A 14,582-nucleotide genomic window follows, 5' to 3' on the forward strand; every position below is an offset into this window, starting at 1 on the left:
AACAGTTGATCTCCATTCCATCAAAGGAATGACAACAGAGAAAGCCAGCAGACAGTTTACCTACGATTCTGGAGAGACTATCTATAAGGAGCGTCCTAGCCCCAGTGTATTCAGCCAAGGGACCCATAGGTCCCCAAATTTCTTAAGATTGCCTCTCTTCTGGTATACATACTTTTCAAGTTTTAACAAATTACTTACTCCAAGTTTAAACTCTGATAATCCGGGAGGGTCAGACTGTTTCCAACGTCAAGCTATCAGCTTCCGAGCTTGATACAAGAGTCACAGGATCACTAGCCACTGGATCTCCCTCACAGAAAACTTAGAAACATATCCTGGAATATAGATAACAGGATCCAAAGCAATAGTACAACTATAAATTCCTCCCAATAGATTAGTCACTTCGTGCCAGAAATGATACAGTATATTCTCGAACAGCTCCACATGGCATGAATTAGATCAGCCCCCTCCTCCGAACACCTGCAGCATCCAGAAACCTCCCTACAAACCATCCTATGAAGTAGATATGGAGTTTTATATACTCTATGCAAAATAAACTTTTGAGACATCCGATGCATTTTACTAAGGGATTCCTTAGGAACTGACACCAAGATATCCATCCACACCTCATCAGCAATAGGTCCCACATCTCTTACCCACTGGGCTTTTAAAGTCAAAGCTAAAGATAGTTTTTAATGACATTGGCTGCATGTTTAGTGTCGTTGTCCTGCTGCAGAATAAATTTGTAGACATTGCATGATGGATAAGTATCTGCCTGTATTTCTCAGCATTGAGGAAACCATTAATCCTAAACCAAACCCTTAACACCATTTGCTGACATGCAGCCCCAAACATGCAAGGAACCTCCACCATGCTTCACTTTTGCATGCAGACACGAATTATTGTACCGCTCTCCAGTCAAGAACAAACTGCCTTCTACTACAGCCAAATATTTAAAATTTTCATTTTACTCATCAGTTCAGAGCACCTGCTGCCATTTTTCTGCACCCCAGTTCCTATGTTGTGCATAGTTGAGTCGCTTGGCCTTGTTTCCACGTCGAAGCAATCGTTTTTGGCTGCAGATCTTCCATGAAGACCACTTCTGACCACTTCTCCAAACAGTAGATGAGTGTACCTGGGTTCCACTGGTTTCTGCCTGTTCTGAGCTGATGGCGCTGCTGGACATCTTCCGATTTAGACGGGAAGTAAGCATGATGTGTCTTTGATCTGCTGCAATAAGTTTCCTTGGCTGACCACTGCGTCTACGGTCCTCAACGTTGCCTGTTTCTTTGTGTTTCTTCAAAAGAGCTAGAACAGCACATCTTAAAACCCCAGTCTGTCTTGAAATCTTTGCCTGGGAGAGACCTTGTTGATGCAGTGTATCTACCTTATGTCTTGTTGCTGTGCTCACTCTTGCCATGGTGGACCGGTGATATGAAACAGTCTTCCACCTCACCTTTGTAGCAGAGTTTGACTGTTCCTCACCCAGTTTTAAGCCTCCTACACAGCTCTTTCTGTTACAGTTAATGACTGTGTTTCAGCCTACATATGAAAGTGATGATCATTGTCACCTGTTTGCCTGTTTGGTATAATTGGTTAATCATACGCCTGAATATAATCCTACAAAATCCATGTCTTTGTGCAAGTGTACCTAGAATAATTGATGCTGTTTTGAAGGCAAAGGTTGGTCACATCAAATAATGGTTTGATTTAGATTTCTCTTCTGCTCATTAACTTTGTATTTTGTTACTTGTTAAAAATATTAACACTTAAATCTTTGAAAACATTATTAGTTTGAAGCATTTTTCCACAACTGCCTAAAACTTTTGCAAGGTAGTGTATATATAGGGACTGCTGCAGAATGGAGGATATTATACAGCAGTAATGAGCAGTGTATCTGAGACCGCAGCACTGGGGTAACATATAAATCTTATTATGTGCAGCTATAGCACATCTGTGCGTGTCTTTCTTCTTTCTCTCTCTCTACTCCTCCCCCCTCCATAGACTTCTATAGGCAGCTGTAACCTGATTCCTCAGTGAGTGGAGAGCGTGTAACAAGGTGGAGAAAGCAGTGAATTCATAGTAAATGAACAGTTAGGAGGAAGGGGGTGCAAGGAGCCTGATAAGTAGGGAAAAGGGAATTTTTCTATAATAAGATATATAACAACGTTTATTATGATCGCTTATACTATTGATTTATGCAACGTTTGTTCAAAGTGCAGTGCCTATTTAAATTGAATGCATATTAAGTTATCCTCACTTGTGCTTTAATACTTGTGTTTATACATGTATTGATTAAAAGCTGAAGCTACAACCAGAATACATTGCTGCACGTATAAAATAGGGCCAGTTCTGATCCTGCCATAGTCCCTGCCCTAGTGTCTGCAGCGCTGTGCAGGCTGATCATGAGCTCCCACTCAGGCTGTTCTCATAGTCTCATCCCTTCATGTCACTCCCTGATTGAAACTTCTACACACTATGACCGTATTCAGATGACTGTAATATGACGCTGCATGCCAAGTTATGAGAACAAAGCTACTGTAACAAATCACCTATAGGTTTGTGCATAGGCTTATAACTGAATGGATCTGAACATTTATAAAATCATGTGAAATCTTGTATATCAAAATTAAAAAAGTGTTACTATATATTCATACAGTATGATTGGCTCTTCTTAGCAATCTCTCAATAAATTAACATAAACTGAACTGTGAATCTTCAGTGAGGATTGCAGCAAGCAATTGGCCTCTCACAAAAACAAATTCTAGTTTACTAACTGCTGCTGTACAGTTACGACATTTGCAGCAGGTGGCGCAGAAGCCATGTTCATTGTCTCAATGAATCTCAGCTTCTGGTGGTTATACTTTTTTGTTACAATCTGTTTTACTAGATTTCCATTGGTTTAAAACTATTTTGTCTATTCCCCTTTTCATGTTATATATCACAAAGGGATACAGGACGGTTTCTACTGACTCCTCTAACTTGCTACATGCTATAGTTATTATATGCATGTGTATTTATATGTAGGTTTGTCTGCAGTACATTCATCATGTTCAGTTAGCACCAGCATAGTTTGTAAATTAGGTAATGTAAAGGGAAGCTCGTGGTTACCTGAGGATGTAGTTGACCCAGATGATGTTTCGCTCGTTGGCATTTTTAGCATTGATTGAAATGGTAGCACAAGATTGGACCCAGATGTAGCCACCATTCTTCTGCATCCATCGGTAATACTTGGTCACACACTGTCCCTTGTTCAACACTGCAGAGAAAAGACATGTCTTCAGATCTATCCTAGTTAGAGATACCACTCAATGCATAGATTAATATCACAAGTACTTTTTGTGAATATAGTACTGGCGGTGGCATTACTGCCTAAATAGGCAGGTGAGTTACATAGTATTGCACTCATGGGATAAAAGTTTTCCTGATAAGTGTTTAGAGTATAGCACTAAACTCTACTGCAATGACACTAAAGTCTGTCTCTGCTTGCCTCTTAGAGGTTATTTGAAGGTATTTGTGCAGCTTTGATCCCTGGACTCATTTTGGGGGATTCCAGCCGGCCAGAAAATACAGCACTTTCTTTTCATCTTGTCAGAGAATTTACAGTTCTCAGATGAACAAAATCCCAGTCGGAGAGATGCGGTGGGGTGATGGGGGAACCTGAAACCATGGGAGTTATGTGAATACAGAAGAGGGAGGGTGTTTGGAAATGAAGGAGAAAAAGGCAAGAGTGATAAAGAGTAAAGGTGTGATAAAGAAGAAAAATACATAAAAATGATTCTAAAGAAATGGTGAAGGACTTGTTGTTATAATTACTTCCTAAATGTACACTCCCAAAAGGTTATGGGTAAGGCAGGATCCACACGGGATACAAATGTTACATAGTTAGTACGGTTGAAAAAAAGACATATGCCCATGAAGTCCAACCATAGGAGCTGATATTTTTTCGTTCTAGGAAATTATCGAAGCCTTTTTTAAAGCCATCTACTGTAGCTACTGTGAGCAGCTCCTGCGGCGACTATTCCACAGATTCACTGTTCTCACAGTAAAGAAGGCTTGTCGCCTCTGCAGGTTGAACCTTTTTTCTCCAGACGGAGGGAGTGCCCCTAGTTTTTTGAGGGGGTTTTACATGGAACAGGTTTTCACTATATTTCTTGTAAAGGCCATTAATATATTTATATAAGTTAATCATGTCCCCCCTTAGTCGTCCCTTTGGAAGGCTAAATCGGTTTAATTATTTACATTTTTCTTCATAACTTAGATTCTCCATGCCCCTTTTTAGTTTCAAGGCTAGTCGTCTCTTTTCAAGGTAAAATAGGTTTAATTCTTTTAATCCTTCCTCATAACTTAGATTCTCCATACCCCTTATTAGTTTAGCTGCACTTCTTTGTATTTTTTTCAACTCCAGGGCATCTTTTCTATGAACTTGAGCCCAGAACTGAACAGCATATTCTAGATGAGGCCTCACTAATGCTTTGTAAAGTGGTAATATTACATCCCGGTCCAGCGAGTCCATGCCTCGAATTAATACACGACAATATCTTGCTGGCCTTAGAAGCAGCTGATTGACATTAAATGCTGTTATTTAGTCTTTGATCTGCACGTACACACAAGTGAATCTCCCAGTATAGCTCTCTCTAGGACATATGCATAACTTTACATTTAGCTACATTAAGCCTCATTTGCCAAGTGGACGCCCAAACACTCAGTGTTTCCAAATCAGCTTGTAATTTATGAACATCTTCCATAGACTGAGCATTACTACATAGCTTGGTGTCATCTGCAAAAATAGAAACAGTGCTATTAATCCCATCCTCTATATCATTAATAAATAAGTTGAATAATAGTGGTCCCAGAACTGAAACCTGTGGTACACCACTTATAACCGGGGACCATTCAGAGTAGGAATCATTGACCACAACTCTCTGGATACAGTCCTTGAGCCAATTTTCAATCCAATTACAAACTATACTTTCAAAGCCTATAGTCCTTAATTTACCCATTAGACGTCTATGGGGGACAGTGTCAAATGCCTTTGCAAAGTCTAAAAACACTGTATCCACAGCGGCCCCTCTGTCAAGGCTTCTGCTCACCTCTTCATAAAAACAAATCAGACTGGTTTGACAACTTCTGTCCTTAGTAAAACTGTGCTGGCTCTCACTTATAATACTATTGTTTGTCACATACTCCTGTATATAATCCCTCACTAGCCCCTCAATTTTTTTTCCCACAATGGATTTTAAGCTTACTGGTCTATAATTACCCGGGGAAGACCTAGTGCCCTTTTTGAAAATAGGCAGCACATTTGCCCTGCGCCAGTCCCTTGGCACTATACTAGTCACTAGAGAATCCCTGAATACTATAAAGAGGGGGACAGAAATAACTGAACTAAGTTCTTTAAGAACTCTAGGGTGTAACCCATCTGGTCTGGAGCCTTGTGCACATTTATTTTATTTAACTTAGCTTGGACCATATTTCAGATAATTCTGTATACTAATAGATGTATTAACAGCACTGACACCGGCTACATCAGCTGCTCTTTCTTCTGTTTTATATACAGAGCTAAAGAACCCATTTAGTAACACTTTCTTCTCCTGATCCCCTGTGACCAACTCCCCATTACCACTATTCAGGGGTCCTACACGTTCAGACTTTGGCTTTTTTGTATTTATATGCTTGAAGATTTTTTGGGTATTTGTTTTGCTATCCTTGGCTACTTGCCTTTCATTTTGTATTTTTGCTGATTTTATTACTTTTTTTACAGATTTTATTAAGCTCTTTATAATTTACAAAGGCTAGAGCTGTACCCTCAGATTTGTATTTTTCAAATGGCCTTTTTTTGTCATATATTGCCCTTTTTACAGAAGGTGTAAGCCATGTGGGGTTACATTTTAGTTGTTTATAGTTGTTACCTATAGGAATAAATCTTGCGCTATATTTATACAAAGTGGATTTTAACCCCTTCCCGCCGCAGCCCTTGTTTTTTCCTCCCCACCTTCCAAAAGCCATAACTTCTTTATTTTTCCATCCACATAGTCCTATGAGGGCTTGATTTTTGCGGGACGAGTTGTAGTTTTTCATATCACCATTTATTGTGGCATATAATGTACTATGAAGCGGGGAAAAAATTATTTGTGAGGTAGAAAATGAAAAAAACAGCGATTCCTCCATTGTTTTTTGCACGTCGTTTTTATGGAATTCACTGTGCAATTAAAACAAACATGTTAACTTTATTCTGTGGGTCAATACGATTACGGCGATACCAAATATATATAGATTTTTCTATATTTTACTACTTTTACAAGTAAAAACGAAAATTTATTTTGTGTCGCCAAATTCCGAGAGCCATAACTTTTTTATTTCTCTGTTGATTAAGTCGTATGAGGTCTTATTTTTTGCGAGATAAGCTGTAGTTTTTTATAATACAATTTTGGTGTACATGCAGCTTGTTGGTCACTTTTTGATTTTTTGTAGGAGATGAGGTGACCAAAAAATAGATATTCTGGCGGGTTAAATAATGATATATTGTAATAGTTCAGACTTTTATGGACGCGGCAATACCAATTATGTTTATTTTTTTTTTTTTTTACCATGCTCTAGGGGGAAAATGGAAAAGGTTTTTTTTTTTGAACTTTTAAATGTAATTTTTTTTTTTACATAAAAAAACAACTTTATTTAACTAATTTTTTTTTTTTTTATTAGTCCTCCTAGGGGACTTCAACCAGCGATCGTTAGATCGCTTGCACGATATTACTGCAATACTAATGTATTGCAGTATATCGTGATTCAGGGCTTAATAGGTGCACAAAGATGGCGTACCTGGGGGCCTTCATTAGGCCCCCCAGGCAGCCATAGCAACCACCGCCCCCCCCCAGCAATGTGCAATGTGCTGTTAGAGGGGGTCGCTCCCCTCTTTCTAACGATTTAAATGCTGCGGTCGCTATTGACTGCAGCATTTAACAAGTTAAACGAGCGGGATCGCACTCGAGAGCGATGCCGCTCGTTACTCTGAAGTGTTGTCTGTAACAAACAGCCGACACCGGCATTGTATGGAGCGGGTTCACTCCGTGAGCCCGTTCCATACTTCCCCTAACCGACTTTGACGTATGGATATGTCAAATGTCGGGATGGGGTTAAGATTTCCCATTTATCATTTGTACCATTATTTGACATTAGTTGTTCCCAGTCTAAGTTCTGAATTGCAGCCCTCTTCCTTGAGAAATTGGCATTATTAAAATTAAGTGTTTTTGCCCTCCCAGCCTGTGCTTGTTTTTTTACAGTATAAGGAAAATGCAACTATATTGTGATCAGTGATACTGAGGCTTTCACAAACAGTGATATTCACAACAAGCCCTGCATTGTTTGAAATGACCAGATCCAACAGAGAATCACCTCTAGTCGGTTCTTCCACAAACTGGGCCTTAAAATTTTCCTACAAAAGGTTGAGGAAATTTCTCCCCTTTGCAGTTGTAGTTGAACCATGACCCCAACTAATATCTGCTTAATTAAAATCTCCCATTATCATTACAGTACCAGCCTGTGCATCCCGTTCCATCTGCTTATAAAGCTGACATTGCATATCCTGTTATATTGGGGGCTTTATCAACGACGCAAGCGGTGCAATGATGTCTTTCAAAGATGCCGATTGGCAGGGTAGAATGACTTGCCCAGTCACTCAGCACCTTTTAAAGGACGGGTGTCGCGAAAAAAAAATTTTTTATATCAATTTGCTTTTAGTGTTTTATTTAAATACATTTTATTTATTTGTGTGTTTGTGCTTTACTTTTTTTTTTTCGAACTTTTACTTCACTATGGGGGCTGCCATTTTTTTTTTTCATTTCTGTATGTGTCGATTAACGACACATACAGAGATGGAATACGGCACATGCATCCCCATAGAGAATGCGAACGGGAGCCGTTCCATTCACTATGGTGTACGCCACCTGTGTGGGAACGGCGCATGCGCCGCTCCCACACAGTCCAGATGGAAGGTCTTCGGACGAGCGACATACGGCACCATTTTCTTGTGGACCGGAAGCCGCGGCAGGACAGTAAAATGACTACTTCCGGTCGCGGCTTCCGGACATGTGTTCAGAAGCGAGCGGACGGACAGGAGGGAGCGGCGGCAGCGGCAGGAGCAGGTAAGTTATGTCTGTGTATGTTCGTGTTTTAGTGTGTGATTACCACTGTATGTAAGCCTACTACACTGCGTAATCGCTCCAAAAATGGCGGCACACAGTGTAGGAGGTTTGAACATGCAATCCCTACCTTTCTCCTGGCACTAGCCAGGATAAAGGAGGGGGGATTGTTGAGGCCGCTAGAGCAAGTGTGTCTTTTCAAATTTTGCAGCATAAAGCAATGTGTTTGCTTTACCACATGCCAATGCTGCAATTTTGGGAATTGCTCCCTCTAGTGACCAGCACAGGGAAATGTTATAAATTAGAATCTAATTTATAATATTTCCTGACCTGTTGAAAAAATAAAAAAAAATAGAACAATGTCTAATCATGTATTTACTAACTGTTTAACTAAAAAAAAAAAAATTTTTTTTCTAGCGACACATTCCCTTTAAGGACGCAAGCGGCTCATTCTGCCCTGCCAATCAGCACCATTCAACGACACAAGCGGCGCGATGACGTCATCGCGATACTTTGACGTCATCGCGATACTTGCGTCGTTCAGCCCCAGCAGACCTGTTCAGGAGAGAACAGACCTGCACTGAGCAAGGACGGCGTGGGAATGGGATAAGGTGAGTATATAAAGTTTATTTTTTTTTCTATATGAGGGGCTATATGTGCAGCACTATCTACAAGGAGGGACTATATGTGTAAGGGGCTATATGTGGAGCATTATCTATGGGGGGCTATATGTGTGAGGGGTTATATGTGGAGCATTATCTACAGGGGGGTTATATGTGGAGCATTATCTACAGGGGGGTTATGTGTAGCACTATCCACAGGGAGAGGCCATATGTGGAGCACTATCTACAGGGAGGGGCTATATGTGTGAGGGGATATATGTGGAGCACTATCTACATGGGGGGCATATGTTAAACACTATCTACAGTGGGGGCCATCTTAGAGCACTATCTACAGAGGGGGCTATATGCAGAGCACTATCTACACGAGACTATATGTGGGCACTATCTACAGGGGGCTCTATGGAGGGCATTATTTATGTGGGGCACTGTCTACAGGGGGCTCTATGGTGGGGCACTGTTTGCAGGGGGCTCTATCGGGGGGGCACTGTCTGCAGGGGGCTCTATGGGGGGACTGTCTACAAAGGCTCTTTGTGGGGCACTATCTACATGGGGCACTGTGTGTGTGTGCGTGCGTGCGTGTGTGTGTGTGTGTGTGTGTGTGCGCGACACAATGGAATGGTGGTATTATAATCAGGGACACAGTGTATGGTGCTATTATATTTAGCGCGTAGTGTGTGGCACCATGAAAGTTTTATCTTCGCTTATAGGTGCAGAAATGTTTGAAAAGTGAGAAGCTGAAGACATCTGAGCAAAAAACTGCAGAAATGGGATGTGGCCGGGAGAAGTCATCATAGTGGTCTGGACCGGATGGAGAAAGAAAGAGAAAAAGAACTAGAATCTGACGTCACCTGTGAGTCACTTAATGTAAATGTTTATTCTGCCTCTCACCAGTACTGTAGTCACTGTATGATCTGTAGCGAGATGATGGGTGGTATGATTTTTTTTTTGGAACAGCAACTCCCAGCATATCCTTACCATTGTTCAGGCCATGCTGGGAGCTAAAGTTTTATGCCGTACAAACCTATACAGCAGGGGTTTCACTAAATTTTGCTGTATTTGTGCTGATGCTGTATAAACGTACTGAGTTTGGTTCTGGCCTTGTATATATGTTCTGAGTTTGGTTCTGGTGCTATATATATATATGTACTGAACTTTGTTGTGGTGCTGTATATATGTACTGAGTTTTGTTCTGTGCTGTGTATATACGTACTGAGCTTGGTTCTGGTGTGGTATTTATGTACTCAGCTTGGTTCTGGCACTATATATATTTACTGAGCTTGGTTCTGTTGTGATATTTATGTACTGACCTTGGTTCTCGTGCTCTATATATGTACTGAGCTTTGTTCTGGTGTTGTGTTTATGTACTGAGTTTGTTCTGGTGCTGTAATTATGTAGGATGTATTTACAATAACAAAATTGCAGGGTAGATGGAATTGTTTTCAATTCATTGTATATTTAATGGGAACCGGTCAGGTAGTTTTAACCCATTGAACCGCCACCATGCAATAATACATGACCTAACATTATTTCCAAACATTCCCGTGTGTTTTTTTCAGATGCAGCAAAATCTATAACTCCAACTTTAAAATGGCGCACACTATATGCTAATTACTCATTAAAGGTTCATGGGGTGGTGCCGCTATCCTGAAGAGTCACATAGTCCTGCCTCCAAACCCACTTTTCCATGCTTGATTGACATCCCCCTGGCTGATATACATCACTACCAGTCTCCTCCAACTATCTCGGATGTGCCATTGCCTTGTATTCCATGCCGCTCCATGCAACGAGGTGCACTCTGCCCGGATTAATTGCTGCATCGTGCATGCCAGGGGAGAACAAGGCAACAGCGCATCCGCAAGAGTTAAAGGCTGGTAGTGATGTAGAAAATCAGGGGAAAAATCTGGATGATGCCATTTCAATTTTTGCCACAGGCAGTAGAAAAGCTAGAATCAGCCCTGAATTCCACCCACAAGGTTTCAACCTCCTCACAATCTTCACACACTATTTCCTCTTTCACACTCGCCTTCATATCACTTCTCACATACAGACAAACACCACCGCCATTCCTATTTGCCCTGTCTTTCCGAAACAGTGTAAAACCCTGTAGATTTACAGCCCAGTCATGAGAAGCGTCTAACCATGTTTCAGCAACACCAACTAGATTAATATGTTCCTCCAGTACCAAGGCCTTAAGCTCTCCCATTTTGCCTACTACACTTCTGGCATTTGTGAACGTACATTTTAACTTGCCTATCTTTTGCGGAAGGCTTTTATGACATGGACACCTTCCCGTAAATATATGGGAAGGTGTCCGTGGACAATAGAAGTGAATTGGTCCGTAATTGCGGACCCTAATTAGGGTCTGCAATTACGGACAATTTTTATGGTCGTGTGCATGGGGCCTAAGACAGAGCAGAGACAGCAACGCATAGATTGAACTCCAAAAACTGTATTTCACATAAAAACACTTCTTAGTGAGCCAATGGAGATGATGGATAGCTCGTTTTGTCAGTGCCAAGTTTTCCCCAGGTCTGATAACTACTAGGCTACTAATTTCAGTTTAGTCAATCACTATACAAGAATTGCCTTTGGACACCCTGTTTACCACATTATTGTGATGTGCCTCTAATCTAGCTGTAGGCAGCACGCCTGACTCTTCTAGCTTTCTTGTGTACGAAGCTTGAACTAATATTTGACTAATCTCCCTTCAACATTAGCATCCCTCAAGACAATTAGCGTCTGGACACTTAAGATGACCATATACATGAGATTTAAACAATCTAAGACCAGACATGACCGGCTGTAACTTTGGCCAATAGCATTACAAACATTTAATGGACAGACAAAAACACTTGAAGTAGATGGGAAAAAAAACAAACACCCCTCTAATAACAATCGGCCAATTAACCATAGGCTTCAGTTTATTGCAGTTCACCAGCAAGAAAAAATAATTTTATGCAACTTTTCATGCAGATTATATCAATGCATCCGGGACTGGGCCCCCACTGTCCTAGAGCCCCTTAGAAGCTGCCTGTATGTACAGGGCCGTACCATCCATGAGGTGAGATGAGCTTCTCGCCTCAGGCGGCGGTCTGCTGCCTCTTTAAGGGTGCGGTGGTCTCCTGCCCCTCTGAGGGTGTAGCGGCGCCACTAAAGCCAGCCACCCCCTCCTGCACTAAAATTGTACCTGCGCATATAGGACGCAGATACTAGTCCTTCTCAATGAATTAGAATATCATCAAAAAGTTAATTATTTCAGTAATTTAATAAAAAAATGTAAACTCATATTATATAGATTCATTACACACAGAGTGATCTATTTCCAGCATTTTTTTCTTTTAATGTTGATGATTATGTCTAAGGCCCCATGCACATGAACGTGATTTTGTGGCCACAATTCCCCGAAAATCCACGGGAGAATTGCGGCCCCATTCATTTCAATGGGCCCATGGCCCATGCACACGACCGTGGTTTTAATGGTCCCGTGCATGGCCCAGGAGCCTGGACCGCAAAACACGGCCGTAATAAGACATGTCCGTTCTTTTTGCGGTCCAGGCTCATAAAAAAATAATGCACACGGCCCACGAATTGCGGGCGTGGATGACACTCCGCTGCCGGCCGACCCGAAAATCATGGCCATGCACATGGCTACGGTCGTGTGCATGAGGCCTTACAGTTAATGAAAACTCAAAATTTAGTCTCTCAGAAAATGTTAATATTGGATAAAAGTTCAAGATTGTAGACACATGGTGTCACACTCTATTCAGCTAATCAATACAAAACCCCTGCAAAGGTTTCCTAAGCCTTTAAAAGGACTGGTCTGTTGCTCAGTGGTCCAAAGTTTTCAGATGAAAGTAAAATTTTGCATTTCATTGGGAAATCAAGGTCCCAGAGTCTGGAGGAATAGTGTAGGGGCGTCAATCCAAGTTGCTTGCGTCCAGTGTGAAGTTTCCACAGTCAGTGATGGTTTGGGGGGCCATGTCATCTGCTGTTGTTGGTCCACTGTGTTATATCAAGTTCAGAGTCAGCGCAGCGTCTGGCAGGAAATTTTCGAGCACTTCATGCTTCCCTTTTATGGAGATGCTGATTTCATTTTTCAGCAGGACTTTGCACCTGCTCACACTGCCAAAACTACCAATACCTGGTGTAATAACCACAGTATCACTGCACTTGATAGACCAGCAAATTCTCTGACCTAAACCCCACAGAGAATCTATGGGGTATTGTCAAGAGGAAGATGAGAGACACCAGACCCAACAATGCAGACGAGCTGAAGGCCGCTATCAAAGCAACCTGGGCTTCCATAACACCTCAGCAGTGCCACAGGCTGATCGCCTCCATGCCACGCCGCATTGATGCAGTAATTCATACAAAAGGAGCCCCAACCAAGTATACTGGATATGCTTTTCTGTAGGCCAACATTTCGGTATTAAAAATCATTTTTGAAATTGGGCTCCTTTAAAAACCCCTTAGTGACCACTAATACGCCTTTTTACGTCGGTCACTAATGGGCTTTAGGCTAGGCTGACGCCTTTTCACGTCAGCCTAGTCTAAGTCCTGCACGGGTCTCCCGTGCAGGCAGGAGCCGGGGCTCTGCTGTCTGATGACAGCTGAGCTCCTGCTCCAACGCCCGCGATCGAAGTTTACTTCGATCGTGGCCGTTTAACCCGTTAAATGCCGCCGTCAATAGCGACCGCGGCATTTAACTTTGTTTACAGAGGGAGTGCGCTCCCTCTGTCACCCATCGGCGGCCCGCGAATGAAATCGCGGGTCTCCGATGGGGTGTCATGGCAGCCGGGGGCTTGATAAAAGCCCCCAGGTCTGCCCTGGACATATTCCTGTTAGGACGCGCCGGAGGCACGTCCTAACAGATTGCCTGTCAGATTTACACTGACAGGCAATAATGCTCTGGTATACGAAGTATACCAGAGCATTATAGCAGCGATCGGAACATCGCACAGTAAAGTCCCCTAGTGGGACTAATAAAATAAGTAATCAAAGTGAAATAAATATTATTAATAAAAAGTACAGTAAAAAAATAAATAAAACCATTTTTTTCCATAAAAAGTGGTTTTATTTAGTAAAAGTGTAAAAAAATAAAAAAAGTACACATGTGGTATCGCCGCGACCGTAATGACTCCATTAATAAAGTTAATATGTAATTTAAACCGCAAAGTGAACACCGTAAAAAAAAAACGCAAAAAACCATGGCGAAATTGCAATTTTTTTCCATTGCCCCCCAAAAAAGTCATAATAAAAATGAATCAATAAGTCCCATGCACCCCAAAACAGTACGAATCAAAAGTACGTCTCGTCCCGCAAAAAACAAGCACAAAAAATCACTACATTGACGGAAAAATAAAAAAATTACGGCTCTTGGAAAGCGACGATGCAAAAGCAAGTAATTTTAGTTCAAAAGTGTTTTTATTGTGCAAAAATCGTAAAACATAAAAAAAACCTCTACATATGTGGTATCGCCGTAATCGTACCGACCCATAGAATAAAGGTAACATGTTATTTACGTCGCATAGTGAACGGCGTCAATTTAAAAACGCATAGAACAATGGCGGAATTTCAGGTTTTTTTTATAATCCCCCCCAAAAAGGTTAATAAAAGTTAATATAAAAATTATATGTACCCAAAAATGGTGCCATTAAAAAGCACAACTAATCCCGCAAAAAACAAGTCCTCATACAGCTATGTAGACGAAAAAATAAGAACGTTATAGCTCTTTGAATGCGACTATAGAAAAACGAATAAAATAGCTTGGTCATTAAGGCCTAAAATGGGCTGGTCACTAAGGGGTTAATATTCTAATTTTCTG

At 41.3% G+C, this 14,582-nt stretch overlaps 1 protein-coding gene across 7 annotated transcripts in view; it reads right to left on the bottom strand.

Moving 5' to 3' along the window:
• Nucleotides 1–14,582, bottom strand: part of NPAS3 (neuronal PAS domain protein 3) — a 573,247-nt gene that overhangs the window by 20,374 nt on the left and 538,291 nt on the right. For all 7 annotated transcript variants that reach the window (XM_075844509.1, XM_075844510.1, XM_075844508.1 and 4 more), the window contains one exon: nt 3,109–3,256. In XM_075844509.1, the coding sequence (XP_075700624.1) occupies nt 3,109–3,256 (148 nt within the window). The remainder of the gene's footprint in view (nt 1–3,108; nt 3,257–14,582) is intronic.

Source organism: Rhinoderma darwinii, chromosome 12 (genome assembly GCF_050947455.1).
Source record: "Rhinoderma darwinii isolate aRhiDar2 chromosome 12, aRhiDar2.hap1, whole genome shotgun sequence".
NCBI lineage: Eukaryota > Metazoa > Chordata > Amphibia > Anura > Rhinodermatidae > Rhinoderma > Rhinoderma darwinii.